The following is a 23,061-nucleotide window of genomic DNA, read 5'->3' as shown; positions in this document are numbered from 1 at the left end:
TGGTATCCTGTCCTTGCAACTCTGCACATGTCAGCAGTGAACATGACCTCTAGAATCTCACAAACCACCTGACCTCTAGAATCTCAGTGGTAATGGTCCTCTGTTGCCATTTCACATTAAGCACAACTCCAACTTGACAATAAAATAGTTCAACAAGGTAGATGTGATATCTGTGTCAGATGTGAATATCAGAGTCATGCTAAAGCTGGACATAACTTGTCTATTGATGATAATCAATTCAGTAAGCTTCTGTTTTTCCAGCTCTGTTCTGGATGTTTGGGAATGAGCTGAACATAAGAAACAGATTATCAGACAGGTGTACTTTTTCCCCTTTGTGTTAGTAGCTGTGTGTTCAAATAACTCATATTTCCCCTTAATGGACACCTTAAGCAAATTTCACCATTTCCAGAGGACAACTCCATACAAGTTCAGAACCCATAAATATATCTATTTCTTATTACATGGTGGGGGAGAAAAGGTAATATTAAAGGTATACAAAGCATAATTTGAAATATGTTAGGTGGTGCACATAGCCCCCCAAAATAGAGATTGATCTAGTCTTTAGTATAATTTCTTGCTGTTGCTACACTCTGTAATCATTACTTCAAACAAAGATCTTGTTCTCTTTTTATTTTGCTTTCTACTTGGCAGTCACTTGCATTGTTGGGCAGTAATTTTTAACTTAAGCTGTCTAGTGAGCAGGATTCAGTCACTGCTTTTAGCTCTATGTGATGAAAAATGTTGGTTGTGTTTATCTTCTGTGTTTAGTTTAACAATATAATGTCAGTCATCATCGGATATATCTACATCAAGGGACAGCAATTCCTGGCACCGACCCTGGAGATGTCCAAAGTGCCAATTTCCTTTGGCATTTGGGCTGATTGCTGCCACCTCCACCACTGGTGGCAGCTCCCATGGGATGCTATGATCAATGTTATGTGTTCTTGTTTTCTCGTTCTCAGAAACTGGCAACGCCATCCCGCCATTTAGCAACCAGCACACACCATGCTTCCCTTCTTGTCATACTGCTTTTAAAAACTTCCTCTCTCCTGTGATATAATGTTATTGCTGCACTACAAAGAAATTCAGGATTATTTGCATGTTGTTTGTCTGTATAAAAGATAGTGAGTGTCTAGTTCGGTACCTTCCATGTGGTAAGTACTCAGTATTTTTTCAGCAGACAACACCACCCTGAGGGACCCTCTCCAGACCTTTTGTTGATAATAAGAATATGTTAAGAATTCTTACAAGAATTCAATATTCAGTTTGTCTGTGACATATCTATCAAAGTAGTTTGGACAACCCTACTCCAAATCTTCAGTACTGGATGGATGCTGACACCTTGTCATGGTGCAATCACTTGGATATTTTGTTAAGTATCTCAGGGTATAAATGCACTTATTTGATTAGATTTGAAGTTCCCTGTTGATTGTTGATGGGTAGTTGGTATAAATGATCATGGATACAATAATAAAAATACACTTTAGTCAAGAACATTGAAGAGAAATCGAAGGAAGGAAGGAGGGAGGGAGAGGAGGGAGGGAGGGAGGGAGGGAGGAGGGAAGGACGGAAGGAAAGGAAGGAAGGAAGGAAGGAAGGAAGGAGGGAGGGAGGGAGGGAGGGAGGAGGGAGGGAGGGGAAGGAAGGGAAGGAAGGAAGGAAGGAAGGAGGAAGGAAGAAGGAAGGAGGAAGGAAGGAAGGAAGGAAGGAAGGAAGAAGGAAGGAAGGAAGGAAGGGAGGTTTGCCAATTTTAGAAAGCCTATAGATGCCTGCCTCCTCACACCAATTTCTGTATACAGATTAACTGTAGGAAGGACAGAGTAAAAGGAGAAAAATACTCTCCATATGAGTTTTACCAGTGGCAAAAGAGGACTTAGCCACTGTAACCCCCAGATAATGCATTGGTTAAGTAGTGAATAACACATCAGTTTCTCAAAATGCGGCTCCAGGACTATACTACCTGCATCAAAATTCTGAAGTAAGCAATTTAAGATTCTAAGGTCCCACCTCTGCCCATATAATCTAAATTGGGGAATGGGGAAATCTGGGATTCTATGTTTTAACCCTCAGATCTAGTGATGCTGTTGCACATCAAACTTTGAGAGCCACTGACCTACAGAATCACTTTTTTAAAAAGATTTATTTATTTATGAATACAAGAGCTGGGGCATAGGCCAGAGATGCAGGGGGTGAGAGGATTCACCAGAGACAGAGTGGGGAACAGAACAGCAGACTGACTGAAATACACTACTGAGCGGAGCAGCGGGCGAGACAGGAAAGGTCTGCTGCACCCTGTGGGTTGCTCCCTGGCAGGCTGGGGATCGAACTTGTGCTGCAGAGGCTGCGGATTGCTTCATAGTGCTGTGCTTAACCCCTTGCGCCACCAGGGAGGCCCCAAAATCACTTTTTTTATTCAATTACTCCCAGTAGTGCAGTAATTCCTTCATGTACCATGCTTGATCTCAAGAAATGAGGCCCATTTAGAGTGAAATTCTGGCTTTAAGGAATGGATTACTGATAGTCCTGTTATTCTTTCAAGAAAGAGATATTTATTAGGTGCTTACTATGTGTAGACCCAAAGCTAGGCAATAGGTATACAAAAATGGATAAGCTGTGTCCTCTACCCTCAAAAGGCTTATGAGTAATTGCCTATGAATCATCTAATACAATTAAGCACATTAACTGTGAAATATAAAATGAATTAATAATTCTATGTCATGGTAAAAAAGAAAAAAGTACTCAATGCTTTTGTGGGTCTAGATATTAGAAAAATGTGTTTGTAGCAATATCTGGAGAATCACTAGCAAACATGGATGTATCCCTCCTGTCTCCCTGTTAACAAATTGTTTCCAGCTGAGATCCCAGGTATCTGCAGGTGATGTTTACCATGTGATTTTACCATAGGAAACAAGGGTGTAATCGGTCAATAAAGTGTAAAGAATTAAATTTTTCCCTTGAGCAACATCCATGATACCTCCTCCCTTGTGCAATAGGAAAGCAATAATCAAAGAGAGAAGGTTATAATGTTCGTATTCTGCAACTTGCCTCTGGAGGCCATGATAATGAATGTAAACATCAAACTAGAATTCCAGACTTTTTGTATGAATAGCCACTCATTTTTTTGTCTTTACCATTACACTACACAAGATAATTCTCCCTCTAACTGAGATTCAAATAAGGGCACTGTGAATAGGGATCCTCTTTCCATTTAAGCAGTGTATTGTTTGATGCCATTTTTAATTGAGAAGATAGAAACTGTTCAAGGCGTTTTCATATACAGACAGTCTCTTTCAAAGGGAGACTTGACTTATGCCTGTCCTGTATTTATCAGTAGCCTCTCTTGTGGTACTTTAAGATACTCCTACTACTCATGGGAGCTAGAATAGTTTCTGCTATTAGCAGGGATTTGTTTCTTCCTCAGTCCTTCTCGTCTGGGAGCTTGAGTTCTCGTAGGTTTCCATCTGCACCTTTGGAATAGTTAATATGTGAGCACGTTCTTCCTACTGCTATCACCAGGACAAGAAGGTGCTGGAACCCCTGCCAGACACCCATAGGAGCTGAACCCATGAGACAGCACAAGGAATTCTGTAATTGTAGGGAGGTTCTCCATTTGGTCTTCAAAATCCCTTTTCCCTAGAAATGCCATTATGCTGTAATAACATACTCATGGAAATTTCAGTTATCTGACAAATTCACGTATCATACAGCATACAGCCAGAAAGCCAGACTCTAAACCACCAACGAATATGCATCTTACTTATTGGGAAAGTCATTCAAAAATATACTTAATGGCTGTTTATTCTGTTTGTGCATGATTCTAATTATTTTTAACTAGAGTGAAGCCCATATCAGATTATAAGTACCAAATTTGAAGGAAATGGAAAAGATGATACATGTTGATTATGTGAAGTTTGGTAGCAGAAGCAAGGTAAGAGACAAAAAAATTGAAAAGAAGTTTAAGAACTCAAAAACTAACCATAATGAAGCACTACTGTACATCCACCAGAATGGCTCAAATTAAAACTGTTGACAATACTAAATGTAATGAAGATGCAGAGCACTGGAATTTTCACACATTACTGGTGGGACTAAAAATGGTAGAGCCTCGCCTGAAAACAGTATGGCAGGTTTTTACAACAAATACCATCTAACTCAGAGGTTCTCCCTCTAGACATTTACCCAAGACGAATGAAAACATGTCCGCACAAATACTCGTGCACGAATGCTCATATCATCTTTGTTCATAATAGTCCCAAACTGGAACTAATACAAATATCATCAACAGCTGAATACATTAAAAAATGTGGTAAATCCATACAATAAAACACTACTCAGCAATGAAAAGGAGTGAGCTACTGATTGAATCATATTAAATGATACAACACTTGATAGTCATGTATTTATATAGCGATTTATATAGTATTTATATAGTGATTCCATTTAAGTGAAGTACTAGAACTGGAAAAACTAAGCTATGGTGATAGAAAACAGAACAGTGGTTGTCTGGGGTGGGATATAGTGCCAAAATATAACTGGAAAGGGTACAAGTAAAGATTCTGGGATGATAGAAATATTCTATATCATGATCTGGGTGGTATTTACAAAGGTGTGCACGTTTGTCAAAAGTCTTCTGACTGCATGCTTAAAGTTTATGCATTTTATTGTATCTAAATTATAGCTCAAATTTTCATAAGGCATAACAATTTATAAAGGGAAAACATCATTCAGTGCAATTCCTGGTGCAGGATAAAATCTAAATATTTTAATATCTTAATATAATAAATATCTTAAATATCTTTAAAATTTCTTATCTCACTCATTACCATTCCTTCCCACCTCCTACCACCTCTTCTAAACTACTTATATTTCAAAAACTGCTCTTCTCTCTTTCCTCTGAATGTTTAAGTACAATTACTTCTTTGCCTGGAATTTTTTTTTCTGGTTTCCCATTCATCACAAAATCCTTGACAACCTTCAAGACTCACAGATGTAGCACCTACTCCAAGAAGTCTTACTCACTCCTGATCTGTATTAGGGTGTTTTTACTCTTGCTTCCAAAGAACTTCACACTTCTCTCTAACAAAGCATGCATTACTCTACAATGTAACTAGTTTTTCAAAGAAAAAAAATCTCAGAAACATAGTGGATCAGGATCATATAATATGACATATTATATGACATACAATATGACATATTATATGTGGAAGACATATCATATGTCTTCCACACATCATATGTCTTCCACATATTCAATAAATCACATATTGTAAACTAATTTCCATCCAAAATAACTGAAATAAGGTTTCAGCACTCAACATTACCAAGAAAACTTTCATCCAGAATGACTTTTCTACAATTGAAATTGATTGAGATTTTACTGTAAATAGCAGTTTAGCTTTATATCATTAGTAGTAAATAGCTTACTTACATTGTAGATTAAATGACTGTCTATGAGCTTTATCTGGAAACTTAGCCAGACTTTATCACACTGATTCTATGGGGGGGGGGGAAATCATTTTACATTCCAATCAAGTGATTCAAGAATACAGCCTTGTTCTTTTGAAATTGCTGATATTCAACCATTTTTAATATAAAATATGTCAGGTTTTCATGCCATTTGTGGCAACATGGATGAAGATGGAAGGTATTATGTAAAGTGAAATGAACCTGAAGGAGAAAGATAAATAGTGGGTGGTCTCACATGTGGAATATAGAGAAAACAAACAAAGGTTCAGACAGAGACAAATATTAAAACCAACCCTTGAAAACTGACCATAGATCTGAGGGGATGGGGAGGGCACAGTGGACTGTGGTGGAGGACTAAGGGTGCTTTGGTGGTGGGCACATTATGGTGACTGCACCTGAGAGGGAGATCCTACTTTTCCAAAATCAAACAGCAATGTAAACCAATGATAGTTCAATAAAAAATTGTTTTTAAACATGTCAGTTTCATATGATTCAATCTAAATATTTTAAAGTATAAACTCTACAGCAAGTTGGAGATAACCTATGTCTTCATTTCTTAATTTTATATTTAATACAAAAATATATATGCAAAATGCTAATCTTTTACATTAAGGCTATTGGGTATAATTTTTCTGTTTAAACAGTAAATCAAAAGTTTTGGGGTATTTTTAGTTGAATAGATATTTATTCCTTTAGTCAAACAATCTCTATACACAATCAAAATATATGGTTTATTTATTTATTTATTTATTTATTTTTGGAGTGGAGAGGAATTTAGGTATCAGGAAGTTTTGAACCTATTGCATGTTTTCCAGAAAACATTCAACTGAGACTTTTACGACCCCTGAACAAAATAGAAAAGTTGATTAAAGGACACTAGCAATTAGATTGTGAAATTAACTATTCCTAAATCAGTAAATCCAGAATTGAAAGGGTTGGGCCAATTCCTTTCTATATTTCCAACATAGTCAAATTCACCCTGGAAACAGAAGCCTAATCTACTGGATGATATGAAGCAAACAGAATAAACTCAACAGACTGTGATAGAATGTCAAGGCTGGCAAAATTAGTGGCCTGGCAAGTTTGTGGAATGGTGAGGATATGAGGGTAGTTTGATCAGGAATGAGAAAAATAACTGCACACATACGTAGGGTTAGATTGGAAATAATGAACTTGTGTTGACACCTACATCTATTACATGACCTTTCTCAGTAGCCTTTTGGGAGTGGATAATGTGGGATGACCCAAGATGACTTGTAAGACTGATTGGAGTGAACAGGGATCAACTTTTAAATAAAGTCAACTGGGGCCTCCCTGGTGGTGCAGGGGTTAAAGCCAGCGCTACCAAGCTATTGGCAGCCACTGCAGTGCGAGTTCAATACCTGGCCAGGGAGCAACCCACATGGCACAGCAGACCTTTCCTGTCTCAACCCCTGCTCCCCTCAGCAGTGTATTTCAGTAGATCCACCTGTTCTGCTCCCCACTCTGTCTCTGGTGAATCTTCTCACCCCCCCACATCTCTGGCCTGTACCCCATTTCTTGTATGCATAAATAAATAACTTTTAAAAATAAATAGTCGACTGTATTTTCTCCAGGTCTTAATGGTCACAAATTATTATAATAGATAATATATTTAAATTTTGTATCAAAGCAAATGTAAATTTTCTAGCCTCACACTTAAAAGTTCTTTATGTAACTAATGGTTACCAGTTTCCCAACCTCTAGTACTGACTACTGGATTATAATCCTTCAGTTAATAATTTCATTCCTATTTTAATAATTTCCTTCTCTTTTACCTGATGTTCAGTTTCCATCATTTTCAGTATACACCAGTGTAAATACCATTACTGGCTACTTTGAACAAAATTCAGGATTCTACATACCCCATGAAGCAGGAATCTTTACCATTTGTGATTTCACAGCTACCATGGAGACAATTTTGTTTTGGTTAGTCTGGATGTTTCATTTATAAGAGAACACTCTTGCAACAAATTTTCTCAATTTTCCTAAAAATGGTGGCTTTTTAACTTTTTTAAAATTGTGGTTTTTTTCTCTTTTCAGATGCAACAGTTATATAAATGGAGTATTGGACTAAATCTAAAAATGTGGGCCCTCATTAATATTCATATTTCCTGCATATGATCACAAAAAAGATTTAAGATATCCTTCACTTTTTAAGCAAAAGCCAACTTAAATTTGTTCTCACCAACTCCACAAAAGAGCCACTCGAGAGTAAACCAGCAGAGCATGGCATCACCCCAATAAAACTGTAGATTTTATCATATGCATCAACAAATCTACAGGGCTAGTTTCTGTACTCCTCTTTTACAGACTTTATTTTACCCCCATTATACTAAACAGCATTTTAAACACTGACATATAACTCCCCAATAAGATAAAACATTTATCTTAGAAACAAGAGACACCCTTCATTTATAGTCTTCCAACATTACTGCACTTTAACTTTCATAATTTGACAATGCATTCATGAAACAACCTGCAGACACTAGCTTTAACAAATTAAGGAACACTGTTAAGTAGACATGACTATTCTAAATTGTTTATTAGGCAAGAATTTTATAAATATTACTCATTATTGGCAGTAATGGTGGAGCAGAAGAGAATCACTCCTTCTCCAAGCTGCCTGGTGAGAACCCAGTGAGAATCTTTCCAAGGCCAGGCCTCTCGCAGCCTGCAGGCATCAGTCCTTGCATCCCTGTGTGCTTATGAGCTGGTTTGGTGATCCACTGGGTATCAGCATTTCTTTGGATAGCTTTATGGAATGGATCAATGAGGATAACATCAAAAAATGTATATATGGAATCTTCACCAACCCAGTAAAAGGTCAGGACTCTCAGAATCCCACAATGGCATCGAACTCACTCCTTAGCAAGAGACTAAAGGCTTCAAGCAAACTTTAGCTGGTCAACACCATGATAGACAGGCTTCCTATAGGTTACACGCCTAGGAATTAAACATTTGCAGCCACCATGGTGCACACAAATCCTATATATAACATAAGCTTGTTGGGCCTAGTATCTCTGTGCATTTTATCAATCAGGTGTTTGGGGTGGGGAGTTTCCCTAAGGAGCACTGAGAATTGCAGGCACTGCTAGCAGTGAACCCTGACAAGAAATCACATCACAGCATATCAGACAGCTTCTCCCTGATAGCTGCTGAATGTACTTATATGCACCCCTCTTGGCTTGCCTGATGGCTGCCACCAGATAGAATGGAAAGAGCCTTTTACCCCTAAAACATAAGGTTTTGAAGAAAGTTTGTATAGAATGTGAACATTTTTTGACCCTACCTATTTTTTTGCTGATTAATATTAGATGCAGCAGATAGGAAGATTCTGAAATTGTTTGGTTCTTGAATAATATGAGGATGAAAATGCTGATTCATTTGTTCTTTTTTAACCCCCAAACTAACTGGTCTATTTGAAGATTAATTTTAATAATAGTAATAAACTAACACTTATTACATGCTGGGTACAGTGCTAATCTTACAACTGCTTTACAAACAAAGTGTGTTATTATACATATTTACTAAAGAGTAGATTAAAGCTTAAGTAACTTGCCCAAGGTTAAACAACTAAGTGGCAGTCGTGATTAGAATCACTCTCAGTCCTACTACTCCATCCACTGTTTACTTCAAAAACATTTTTTAAACTACAAAGGATGGGCTTCCCTGGTGGCACAAGGGGTTAAGATGCAACCAATGAAGCTATCCACAGCCACTGAAGCACGAGTTCGATCCCTGGCCAGGGAACAACCCACATGGCACAGCAGACCTCTCCTAACTCTCCTGCTGCTCCCCTCAGCAGTCTGCCTATGTCAGTCAGTCTGCCTATTCTGTTCCCCACTCTGTCTCTGGTGAACTCTCTCACCCCCCACACGTCTGGCCTTTACCCCAGTTCTTGTATGCATAAATAAATAAATCTTTAAAACAAAATAAACCACAAGAAGCATTCATGCTGAAGGATTATGATTCAGTCCAGCAAATATATGTCTGATATGTGGTTATCATTAGTGAAACCAGGCCCATGAAACATTGTATGTTATTATGGAAAGCATCATAAGACAGTAGACGACCAAGTACCAAAATGAGTCTTATAGATTGCAAGTGCTGTTGGAATCTAGGAAAGGGAGAAGATAATTGTGCTCTTTGTCATAACTAGCTCCCATAAATGTGTTGACATAAATAGAACCATCCAATCATAATTGTACATAAAGCATTATTGGAACAAACCAAAAGTTCAACACAAATAAAAATATGGGAAATCATAGATAATGAAGTCCATGAGAGTGTAGCAGACTTAAGTCTACCCCTGGCAGATACCAGCAATACTGTAAGGGAAGTTAGAAATCCATGTCTAGGCTCTCTGAACCCTAGTACTATGTGAGGAAATTGGACTTACAGGATTACTCATTACATATTTGGGGCAGAAGAGCAGGGATTCAGAGATTAACCAAAATCTCATGCCCACATGACTGGAATAATGGTATTGAAAATGACAATATTTATACAGTAGAAGAAAAGATGGGTTCAAGCTTTAGACACATTGAACTTAAGGTGAAGGTAACCTGTCTACGGAAAGCTAGTTTTTCATATTGGCCATGATTTACTAGCCTTTGACTCATCCATTTGTTGTTTTTACAGATGGCCCTTCTGAATTTCTTCTTCCCTGAAGAGAAGTCATACTCCGAAGAGGAAAGTAGGCATGTCCGCCGCAATAAAAGAAGCAAAAGCAGTGAAGGAACAGATGGTAAGTCTACTGGGTGATCCTTTATCACATTTCAGTGAATGAGTTCCCCTCTGAGAACTACCTTCTCAAGCGTGCCTCACCACTGCATATGCTGTCCACAGAGCCAAGGTCACAGAAGAAGGCCTAATACACCTATGAATCCTTTAACATAGAACTGACAATGCAAGGATCCTCTCTCCTCCAACCTCAGATACGTTTAGTACTTTCACAGTATGTGTGAGGATGGTGGTAACATGTGCTTCTTTTAAGATCACACTCCATAAGGACCTTATCTCTCCTGGGAACATCCCACATCTACTAAGGCCACCAAGAGGATTCATTCCTATTCTTAGAATTGACAGAGCACTGTGCCATGCTAGCCTTTACATAGGGTGCTAATTCCAATGATAATTGTGTCAATGTTGGTATCAGCTATCATGCTCAGATATGAACTAGGGCTGCTAGAACTTGTTTGTGAATTCCTTGAGGGCAGGAATTAATTTCTCTTTGTATAACCCCAGAATCTAGCCTAGTATTTGGCAAATTGTTGGTATTTGTAATGTAAAGATGATTGTGTTGATTGCCCCTTCAGCTAGATTATGATGTGCTAGGAAAATCATTCCTACTGAGGATGAAACAAATTTGAGTTAAATGGCATTGTATTCTGGGGGACATAACAAAATGTTGAGCTAGCTCCTGGGCAAGATCTTTGAGTCACTCCATTTCAAGATCACTCTGTCCACTGATAGACTGCTACTTCTTTGCCACAGGGGTTTATACAATGCATAGCTCCGAGCTGCTGCAAAGCCACCTGGATTCAAAGACAATATGTGTCTGGCTATATCTGCCAAAGGTATATGTTTGGTGGGTTACAAAGCAGTATGACTTTATAAAGATGAAAATGAGATTTTTAAACTGACATTTATCAATGTAAGGGCCAATGATGGAAGAAGTTCCAGAAGGCATGAACAACTAAAGAAATGGGGCCAGGACATTTTCAGTAGGGTCAAGAAGAAACAGAACTAGGGCCTCCCCTGGTGGCGCAGCGGTTGAGCACTGGGTTGCGGAGCTGCCCGCAGCCTCTGCAGTGCCAGTTACATCCCCGGCCATGGGCGAGGGTCCCACATAGCGCCACAGACCTCTCCTGCCGCGCCCACTGCTCCCCTCAGCAGTGTATTTCTTCGTCAGTCTGCCTGTTCTGTTCCCCACTCTGGCTCTGGTGCATTCTCTCACCCTCCTGCACTTCTGACTGTACCCAGTGCTTGTATAAATAAATAAATAAATCTTTTTAAAAAAAAGAAGAAACAGAACTAGATAAAGTCAGAAAAAGATCACAGAACAAGCACTCTGTAGCAAAAACAGAAAGTAAGAAAAAAGATAGGTCAGGTTTTCTAGTCAATGCAGGTGGCAGTAGCATTGAGGCCTTGAATGGATAACTGAGCCTATGGGGTCCTTTTCTAGAGAAGACACTCTGCATACAATTGATCACCAAGTTCAAACCGAGGGAATGTGGTCCATGAGTTAAAGGTGACCCATTATTCACAAACTGCTGGCCATCAATTTCCTAGAAGTCTTCAGAAGGCTATGTGACATCAGAATTGAGTCATAGTCCCTTTCCACCTCTGATGCCTCACTCCCTGGTGCATGTAGGTCTTTCCACCTTTCACTCCTCTGTTGAGGCTACTCCCATACCACCGAGTCTTTCCTTTTCCCTGGTTACTGAGAAGAGAAAGGTGATAAAAGCAATATCACTTTCTGTATTGGTCATGGTTTTTTCTTCCTCTCCAAGTAAGAAGTCTACTAGCTTCTAATTTGTTTTCTTTATCTGTCCTCCACAATTTTCTCTGAAACGACTTTATCTATATCAACCACCACCATCTCTGATACTTGATCTTCCTCATAGTATTTTGTTTTCATTCAAAACAGATTTTCTGTCTGGTCAAGGTGAAAGCATCTCTTATTAACTTTCAGTATTTATCGGATTTCCTTCTAGTCTTATAGTCTAGTCAATCACTAGATTCTAGTCACTTTGTACCAATAGCAAATTTATCTTGCAATCCCAGGTATTGTTCTTTAACCAGTATAGCTGGGAGGAATCCAAGGAATCAAATCCTGGAATTTGATTATATTTTCAGTCTCACCTGAGAGGCTGGAGAACTATTTAGATGTTTAACCATTGAGTTAAGGGATGATGAGCCAATTCAAGTCTCCTTTACTTTTGAACAATTACTGTTCTCTGCTGAGTGAATGCTGTATTTATTCACTAGTCATTAAATATTTACTGATCAAAGATACTTTATATAATACAAGAATGGAAATGCCATATGTATATTGTTTCTCTTTTGTGTTTACTTTTGTATCTTCATTGCCTTGAAAAGGACCTGGCCAGACCATTGACGGATATTTCTTGTTGCCCTTGAGAAGCTTAATTTCCTGTGCAAAGAGACAAACAAACAAACAAAAAACAAAGTTAGTGATGATAAACATTGTGAAAGAGATATAGAATAGAAGAGCAAAGAGAGGAAGTGATGGGGTATGCTATACGTGATCAGGAAAGGTCTCTCTAATAAGAGAACATCTGAAAAGAGACCCAAATGAAATGAAGGTATGAGCCATACAAATATTGGGGCCGGGGGGAAATAACTACAAATGCTTTGAAACAGAAGAATCCTGGATATGTTCCAGAAAGACAAGTGTGAGTGGGAGTAGAGTGAACAAGAAGGAAAAGGAAAGAGATGAGATCCAAGAGCAAAATCCAATCTACAGCCTTTAGGCCAGCTCAAAGACTCTGGCTTTTACTTTAGGTGAGATGGGGAACCACTGGAGAATTTTAAGCAGTGGAGTGACAATACCTGACTTATGTTTTTACAGAATCCCTCTGGCTGTGTTATTGAAATAGCTGTTGGGATAAAAGTTGGAAGCAGGGAGATCTATTAGAAGACTAACAATAATCCAGGCAAGAGATGGTGGTGGTATAGACCAAAATGGAGGCAGTGTGGGTGGTAAGTAGTGGTCCAATTTTATCAATAGATTTTGAAGGAATAGCTGATAGGATTTTGAGGTTGACTAGCTAAGGAATATGAGAATCAGAGAACAACCAAGGATGACCACACATTTTCAGACTTAAGGAACCAGAGTAGTAGAATTGCCATTTCTGAAATGGGGGAAAAAAAAGCGGGGGGGGGGAGAGGCAAAGGAAAGGGAGATGGGAAAGGAATTACAAATTCAGTTAATCATATTGAGTTTGGGGTAGCTATTAAAATAACCAAATGTGTTTGTTAAAGAAACAGCTGGAGGGCCTCCCTGGTGGCGCAGCAGTGGAGCGCTGGGTTGTGAAGCTGCCCGCGGCCTCTGCAGCGCCGGTTCGATCCCCGGCTGCTCCCCGGCCACCAGAGGAGGGTCCCACATGGCGCGCAGACCTCTCCTGCCGCCCGCTGCTCCCCTCAGCAGTATACTTCGGTCCTTCTGCCTGCTCTGCTCCCTGCTCTGGCTCTGGTGAATTCTCTCACCCTCCCGCGCTTCTCACTGTACTCAGTGCACGTATAAACAAAACAAACAAACAAACAAATAAATAAATAAATAAATAAAACATGCCTCTATTAAAAAAAAAAAAGAAACAGCTGGATACATAAATCTACACTGTCTCAAGACAATGAACTGGCTGACTCTTATAAAAATAAAGAACTTTTCATTTAAGTAGTGAGTCACTCTAGAAACTATCTGAACAGAGTAAGAAGTAGAATGAAATAGGTAAATCAGAGTAGGGTGAGCTAAGGCCAAAAGGAAAAGAACTGTGCCAAGAGAGAAAAAAAAAAATCTGTTGGCTGTTGATTCTAAATCTACATGCCAATACTTTGTAATAAAAATTTAGCTATCCAAAGAGGGCGGAGCAACATGGCGGAGAGGAGACACTGCGAATAAGATCTCCCATTAAAAAAAGTTAATAGGGAGGAAAAGCGGCAGGTCCCAGTGAGAACTGGGACATGGAAGATAAACGGGTGACTCCAGCAAACTACCCGAAGAAGAAAGTGGCCATAAAAGAGGACTAGAAGGGAGGAAAGCACAGAACCCTGCTCCCCTCCCCCACCCACAGAGTCGGCACTCTCCGACCGGCAGAGAGGAGGAAAAAAACAAACTAAAACGACCAACAAGAACAAACGACGCAGCAAGCAGGACTGTGAGTGGAAAGGAACTATTGCAGCCACCACACCCCGTGAACAGGAGCTGCGGAGAACCCTGCAGGATTCGCCGCAGAGGTGAGCTCCGGGCGCCATTAAACAGAGACCCTCCCCCCCAGGAGGAGGCCAGGACCAGCACACAGCCCCGGGCCAGCTGGTAAGCTTGCACGGAAAAGCAGCGCGATGGAAAAGCAAACGCGGATCGGGATCGGGATCGGGATCGCGCAGAAAAGCAGCAGGCTGGAAAAGCAAACGCGGATCGGGATCGGGATAGCACGGAAAAGCAGCACGGTTGAAAAGCAAATGCGGATTGGGATCGCGGCTGCCCAGGTCCCCGCGCCTCCGACCTAGGCATGCGGGGAGACGTGCACGAAGACCCTCACTGAGGTGAAAGTCCCTCACTGAGTATCCAGTAATCAGGCACCCAGGCACGGGAGCAGGGTGCAAAAGACGCCATTCTGTGGACACTGAACTGGGCTACAGCCCGTGTCCTGGACCTGAGGGCTTTGGAACTGAGATCCGGGGCAAAAAATTCGGGGCGTGGGTTCTCCACGACGGTGGGGCACAAGGCAGACACAGCACCCCAAGCCGTAGAGGTTTACCCTACCATTCCCACTCTGTTTCCTGTCGCACGGGGTAAAAAAAAAAAAAAAAAAAAAAAAAAAAACAGCTCCCCAAAGGCTCTAGGAGAGATCTCTGGCGCCACCTAGCAACTTGAAACCAGCAGAGGCTCCTGGAGGAGCCAGTGGCCGGCTTGGAAGTTAGCCCACGCCGGGCCCCTGCCGACCAGTAGTCTGAGCCCACAGGGGGAGCGAGTACCCAAAGCCGGGCAGACCAGGCGCGCAGAAGAGTGTGCCTGAGACTGGACACGCAGGGAGTGTGTCCCGCATCGCCATTTTAGAACAGGGACATTTCTTCAGTAAAGACTGCCTGCAGAAGGATCCCTCAGGAGCCAGAGGTGAGCCGGGGAAGTTCGCCCACACCAAAACACCTCTGGCCTGAAGTCCCAGCCCAGAGGGGGAGAGGGAACCCACGCTGGGGCAGACCAGGAGCACAGGGGAGTGTGTCCCCACATCGGCATTTTAGAACAGGGACATTTCTTCAGTAAAGACTGCTTGAAACTGACAGATGGCTACCGGAGGAGCCAGAGGGGAGAGGAGAAGCTCACCCAAGATGCCGGCCAGTCCCAGCAACACAGTGTCCCAACGCATACGGCAAATTAGAAAACAGACAGTAGGGAGTAGAAGAACCACACGCAACATAGCAACTCCTCAGGGAAGAAGCACACCACAAAAAGAAAACGAGACCCCAGATTGCAACGACAGTAACTTGGAAGACCTTCTGAGCCTTCCAGAAAGAGAATTTAAAATTGCCATGATTAAAAAAATGACAGAACTCATAAAGGAAAACAATGATAAGGGAAAAATAATCAACGATCAGAAGAATGAAATTGAGTCCCTAAAGAGGGAAGTAAAAGAAATGCAGGAGATCAAAGAATTAATGGAAGAACTAAAGAATTCTGGGAAAAGCAATGAAAGCAGAATAGATGAAATGGAAGAACGAATAAGTTCTCTTGAAGACACAGAAATAAAAAGAACCAAAACAGAAAAGGAAAGAGAAGTACAAAGGAAAAAGAATGAAAAAGACTTCGGGAACTATATGACACCATGAGGAAAGGAAATATAAGAGTGATAGGAATACCAGAAGGAGAGGAGAGAGATGTAGGAACAGAGAAAATATTCCAGGAGATAATTGAAGAGAACTTCCCAAATGTGAAGAAGGAGCTAAAAATTGATATACAAGAAGCAAGAAGAACACCAAACTTCCATGACGAAAGGAAAAATACAGCAAGACACATAATAGTGAAACTCCCAAGAATTCAGGACAAGGAAAAAATAATGAAGCTGACAAGAGGGAAGAAACAAATAACATTCAAAGGAAAACCAATCAGGCTGACATCAGACTTCTCTGAAGAAACACTACGGGCAAGGAGAGAGTGGAAGGACATAGTCAACAGACTCCAAGAAAACAGATGTCAACCAAGAATACTCTATCCCGCAAAGCTTTCCTTCCTCTATGAAGAAAGAATAAGGACCTTCCCAGACAAACAGAAACTATGGAACTTCATTACCAATAAACCCCCACTCCAAAAAATACTACAAGGAATCCTAAAGCCAGAACCTCAGAGGGACGAATAACAACGAAAGAAGGCAAGGAAAAAAAAAAGATATTAAAAGAATAAATAAAATCAAAGGAAAGACAAACACAATGGCAAATACAGATGCTAACATATCAATATTAACCCTAAATGTAAATGGACTAAACTCTTCAATAAAAAGACACAGAGTTGCAGCCTGGATTAAGAAACAAAACCCAACCTTTTGCTGTCTCCAGGAAACACATTTAGCTACAAAAGATAAAAATAGACTCAAATTTAAAGGATGGAAAACAATCCTACAAGCAAATGGACCAAAAAGAAAGCAGGAACAGCTATACTTATATCAGAAAAAACAGATTTCAAACTCAAAAAAAAAAAAAGAGAGACTCCAACAGTCACTACATTATGATCAAAGGGACAATACTTCAAGAAGAAATAACACTAATTAACATATACTCACCAAACGAAGGAGCACCAAAATATATCAGACAACTGTTGTCATCTCTGAAAACAGACATCAGAGAAAACACATATGTAGTGGGAGACTTCAACACACCACTATCAACAATGGATAGATCAACAAGACAAAAAATAAGTAAAGAAACTAAAGCTCTAAATAAGGACCTAGAGCATTTGGGCTTAACAGACATCTATAGAACACTAAACCCCCAAAAAACGGAGTACACATTTTTCTCAGGAGCACATGGATCATTCTCCAGGATCGATCACATACTGGGGCACAAGACAAACATCAACAGATACACCAAGATTGAAATCATACCAACCATCTTTTCTGACCATGAAGGCATCAAGCTAGAAATAAACCATAAAAAGAAGGCAAGGAACTTTCCTACCTCATGGAGACTAAAAACCACACTACTGGAAGACCAGTGGACTAATGAGGAGATCAAAGAGGAAATTAAAAAATTCTTTGAATTGAATGACAAGGAGGACACCAATATCCTAAATGTATGGGACGCAGCAAAAGCAGTAATAAGAGGAAAATATATAGCAATAGAAGCTCACATCAAGAAACAAGAAAGAACTCAAAGAAACAACCTAATCTCGAAGCTCAAAGATCTAGAAAAAGAACAACAAAAAAAACCCAAAACCACTAGAAGAAAAGAAATAATAAAAACCAAAGCAGAAATAAATGAAATTGAAACTAAAAAACAATCCAAAAAGTTAATGAAACCAAGAGCTGGTTCTTCGAAAAAATCAATAAAATAGACAAACCCCTAGCCAGGCTCACAAAGGAAAAAATGGAGAAAGCACAAATAAACAGGATCAGGAATGAAAGAGGAGAAATCACAACGGACACAGCAGAAATAAAAAGAATAATCAGTAACTACTATGAAGAGTTGTATGGAAACAAGTTCAACAATCTAGAGGAGATGGACAAAATCCTACAACTCTACAATCACCCAAAGCTAGATAAAGAAGAAATAGAACACCTAAACAGACCAATTACAAGCAGCGAAATTGAAATAGTAATCAAAAACCTTCCCAAAAACAAAAGCCCAGGACCTGATGGATTTACAAACGAATTCTACCAAACATTCAGAGATGAATTGGTGCCTATCCTTCACAAAACCTTCCAAAAAATTGAGAAGGAAGAGACAATACCAAACACGTTCTATGAAGCCAACATTACACTAATACCAAAACCGAATAAGGACAACACAAAAAAGGAAAACTACAGGCCAATCTCCCTAATGAACACTGATGCAAAAATCGTCAACAAAATTTTAGCTATCAGAATCCAACAATGTATCCATAAGATAATTCACCATGACCAAGTAGGATTCATTCCAGGGACACAAGGATGGTTTAACATCCGAAAATCAATCAACGTTATCCAACACATCAACAAAAAGAAATATAAAAACCATATGATAATATCAGTAGATGCTGAGAAAGCTTTTGACAAAGTGCAACACCCATTCATGATAAAAGCCCTTGAAATTCTTGGGATACAAGGAACATACCTCAACATCATAAAGGCCATCTATGAGAAGCCAACAGCCAGTATCATTCTCAATGGTGAAAAGCTGAAAGCAATTCCATTAAGATCTGGAACAAGACAAGGATGCCCACTCTCACCACTGCTTTTCAATATAATGCTGGAAGTCCTAGCCAGAGCAATAAGACAAGAGAAAGACATCCAAGGAATCCAAATAGGAAAAGAAGAAGTCAAACTATCACTATTTGCAGATGATATGATAATATACATAGAGAACCCCAAAAACTCCACAGAAAAACTAATTCAACTCATCAATCAGTTCAGTAAAGTGTCAGGATACCAAATCAGCACACAAAAGTCAGTAGCCTTCCTATACACAAACAATAAATCTGAAGAAGAAGAAATCAAAAAAAAAATCCCTTTTATTATTGAAACAAAAAAATTAAATATTTGGGAATAAATCTAACAAAAAAGGTAAAGGACCTATACAAAGAAAACTATAAAACACTGTTAAAAGAAATAGAAGAAGACACAAAGAAATGCAAAGACATCCCCTGCTCATGGATTGGAAGAATAAACATTATTAAAATGGCCATCCTACCAAAAGCAATATACAGATTCAATGCTATTCCAATCAAAATTTCAATGTCATTCTTCAAAGAAATAGAACAATTATTGATGAAATTCATATGGAATCACAAAAAAACCCGAATTGCCAAAGCTCTCCTGAAAAAGAAAGAAGGGAATGGAGGCATCACACTCCCAGACTTCAAACTCTACTACAAAGCCATAATCATCAAAACTGCATGGTATTGTAACAAGAACAGACATACAGACCAATGGAATCGAATAGAAAATCCAGAAATAAACCCACAGATTTATGGTCAACTAATCTTTGACAAAGGAGCAAAGACTATGCATTGGAGCAAAGAAAGTTTGTTCAATAAATGGTGCTGGGAAAACTGGGTTGCTACATGCAAAAGAATGAAGCTTGACCACTACCTCACACCATACACAAGAATCAACTCAAAATGGATGAAAGAACTAGACATAAGACCTGAAACCATAAAATACATAGAAGGAAATATAGGCGAAACACTACGTGATATTCACATCAAAGACATCTTTACAGACACATCACCCAAAGCAGTGATAGTGAAGGCAAAGATAAACAGCTGGGACTACATCAAATTAATGAGCTTCTGCACAGCAAAAGAGACAATAACAAAAACAAAGAGAAACCCCACTGACTGGGAGAACATTTTTGCACATAACACTAATGATAAAGGACTGATCACAAAAATCTGCAAAGAGCTGATGAGACTCAACAACAACAAAGAAAATAACCCAGTCAAAAAATGGGCAGAAGAGCTAAAAATAAACTTCTCTGAAGAGGAAATGCAAATGGCCAACAGGCATATGAAAAAATGTTCAACATCACTTGTAATCAGGGAAATGCAAATCAAAACTACCATGAGATACCATCTTACACCAGTGAGAATGGCACATATTAAAAAAACTAGCAACAACAAATGTTGGCGAGGTTGTGGAGAAAAAGGAACTCTCCTGCACTGTTGGTGGGAGTGCAAACTGGTCCAACCACTATGGAGAGCTGTGTGGAGATTTCTGGACCTACTAAACATAGAGCTTCCATATGATCCAGCAATTCCACTCCTAGGTATTTACCCAAAGGACACAGAAACATCCATTCCAAAGAACACCTGCACCCCTATGTTTATAGCAGCACTGTTTACAATAGCTAAGCTTTGGAAACAGCCCAAATGCCCAAAAATAGATGACTGGATCAAGAAGATGTGGTACATATATACCATGGAATATTACTCAGCATTCAAAAAAGATAAACATGCAATTTGCAGCAACATGGATGGCGCTGGAAGGGATCATGCTCAGTGAAATAAGCCAAAAGAAAAAGAAAAATACCAGATGGTCTCACTCATAGCAGGAATCTAGAAAACTTAAATAAGGGACCAGGAAAATGAATAACTATAAGAAAGTGAAAATCAAAATCAACAAAAAACTATGAACCAGAGACACTTTTTGAGGTGGGGGGCGGGAGGGGAGGGATTGGGGTCAGAATGGGGGGGTTGCAATTGTATGGGGAATATAAAAATAAAATTTATTATTTAAAAAAAAATTTAGCTATCCAGCTCAGGTTTGCATCACAAGTGTCCAAGAAAAAGTCATTCACCTTGTACAACATAAGATTTCAGGAAGAAAACATTTTTCAAAGGTCAAAAAATCGATACTTTTTTTTAAAAAGGCAGGAAGATAAGTTCTAGCTCCTTGCATATTTTTATGAACTGTTATTATCCTTTAATTTCACTTCAGTTCCCACAAATTTATTTTATATTTAACAAGCCTTCTAGACACTACCAGAAGAAAGATGTAAAGATGAATAGAATGAATGTAAAGATGTAAAGTGATAGAGCCAATGCATTTACAACAACAGGTAAAAATGCAGCAAAGTTAAGGTGGTGAAAGTGAGTCCTAGAGTACTTCCTACAGAGCACCACCACATACATTACAAGGCCAAGTATCTAAAAATTACCACTGGGTCAAAACCTCTTACTAGTTCTAGGTCCAGACACCTGCCACCACAAACACAAACAAAAGGGTCTTTGGTGCAGCTACAAAGAAAAATATATATATTCTAACCAAGAGAGTAGAGGGGAAGGAGAAGGTCCTGTTACTGACTTCTGGTGCCAGGTGGAGTTGCAGTTACAGGAGCCAGCAGAGTGCAGTAGAGGTCTGCTGATGATGCTTTGTGGTTTGGGGGGGCTTCCCCTGCCTGGCTGGTAGGGTGGCTGCCTTCTGCAGCAGCTCTGATGACAAAGTAAGTCCACATGTCTTGCTTCCTTTTAAAAGCTCCCCCAGGGCCTCCCTGGTGGCGCAGTGGTTGAGTGCTGGGTTGCGAAGCTGCCCGCAGCCTCTGCAGCGCCGGTTCGATCCCTGGCTGTTCCCGGCCACCAGAGGAGGGTCCCACATGGCGCGCAGACCTCTCCTGCCGCCCGCTGCTCCCCTCAGCAATGTACTTCGGTCCTTCTGCCTGCTCTGCTCCCTGCTCTGGCTCTGGTGAATTCTCTCACCCTCCCACGCTTCTGACTGTACCCAGTGCTTGTATAAATAAATTAATTAATAAAAAAGTAAAAGCGCCCCCAAAATTGTCTATTCAGCTCTAACCCCCCTCTCAGCAGGCACCTCACTCGGGAGGTTAGGAGGCAGTGCTTGGTCCTGCATTATGCTTCTTGTCCCTGTGTCCTAGGAGAAAGAAGCTGTCTCCACCCTCCTGGGTGGGGGGAAGCAGTGATTTGCACCCAGCCTGGAAGGCTGGGCAGGGTGCCCTGAGGTTCCAGGGGTGCAGAGCCACTCCAACAATTTCCCCACTTTCAATTTTTGTCACCATTTCCATGGTGATAAAAGTCAGATGTCCAGATACTGGGGTGTGTCTAGGAAAACCATTTCCTCTGGTCTCAAATCAATGTCAAGGTCTCTCTCCACAGTTTGGCAAGAAGGGGAAAGAAGTGCATCGGGGCTGGAATTTATCTGTACATCACGGGAAGACAATCTGAGAGAAGGGTTGGTACAAAGCTGTGATCACAGAATTCAAATGTGTTGTTAAGACTGCTGGGTTGACTATACCTCCCAGACCTGATGGAGGCCAGAGCTCAGCTTGGCAGTGCATCACACCCCTTGCTGTAGGTACACCACGTTTGTGGCAGGCAGCATGGGGAGCTCAACCCCAGAGAATCCCTCACCCAGTGGGTACACATATTGTTTGGGATTATATCCGAGTCATCTGAAACACCAATGAGTACTCAGAGTGCCCACTATGGTCCCAAGACCTGGGCTCAAGCCCACTCCTTATTCCTTCACTCAGCACAAACATGAGGCTCCACAGTCTGCCAAGCAGCAGCCAGCCTCCCACCTCCCATCTCCCATCTCACAGTTCATTCCACTTCAAGGTCCCTCCATCCATTCCATCAGCACCACTTGTGTGGGGTCTCAGAGGAATTCAAGGTCTCTTCTCTGCTCATTTTTCTTGAAACAATCTTGGTAAATGCCAGAGCTTTGAACATTTCAGAACAATAACAACCCAAATTTACAAGCAAGCCTTTTTGAACACCAATATTAATAACATTCCCCTACATGACCCTGCTTCCCATTAAGTTACCAAATAGATATCAGATTGGTCAAATTCATCTAATGTAAAGGGAGAAATTATATGGGATGGCTCAGGAATTCTTCTCACCAAGCTAATTTTAATCAATCAAACAAAGTAAAAGACTACCAACTTTTTCTAAATCAGATTTCTGGGAAGTTTTATCATGAGCAATGGAAAAAACAACAGTTACCATGTTTTTGACTAGACTCAGCCATCACAATGGTGACAATAATAGATTTTTCTCATTTTCTTATATTATCCTATTCTTTAAAAAGAAAAACATTCAATTCCATGACTTGAATTTTCATAATTCCTGTTTCACTTAATGCTAAATCTTCAGCAAGCTGCCAATTTTAGGACCATATA

General features: G+C 40.1%; 1 protein-coding gene across 5 annotated transcripts in view; it reads left to right on the top strand.

The window, feature by feature from the left end:
• EDA (ectodysplasin A) overlaps positions 1 to 23,061 on the top strand; it is a 330,732-nt gene that overhangs the window by 204,733 nt on the left and 102,938 nt on the right. For all 5 annotated transcript variants that reach the window (XM_054695684.1, XM_054695688.1, XM_054695686.1 and 2 more), the window contains exon 2: positions 10,129 to 10,234. In XM_054695684.1, coding sequence (XP_054551659.1) covers positions 10,129 to 10,234 — 106 coding nt within the window. The remainder of the gene's footprint in view (positions 1 to 10,128; positions 10,235 to 23,061) is intronic.

The sequence above is a fragment of the Talpa occidentalis genome, unplaced genomic scaffold (assembly GCF_014898055.3).
Source record: "Talpa occidentalis isolate TD23 unplaced genomic scaffold, MPIMG_talOcc4v2.1 talOcc4.15, whole genome shotgun sequence".
Taxonomy (NCBI): Eukaryota; Metazoa; Chordata; class Mammalia; order Eulipotyphla; family Talpidae; genus Talpa; species Talpa occidentalis.
This window is presented reverse-complemented; position numbering and strand designations above follow the sequence as displayed.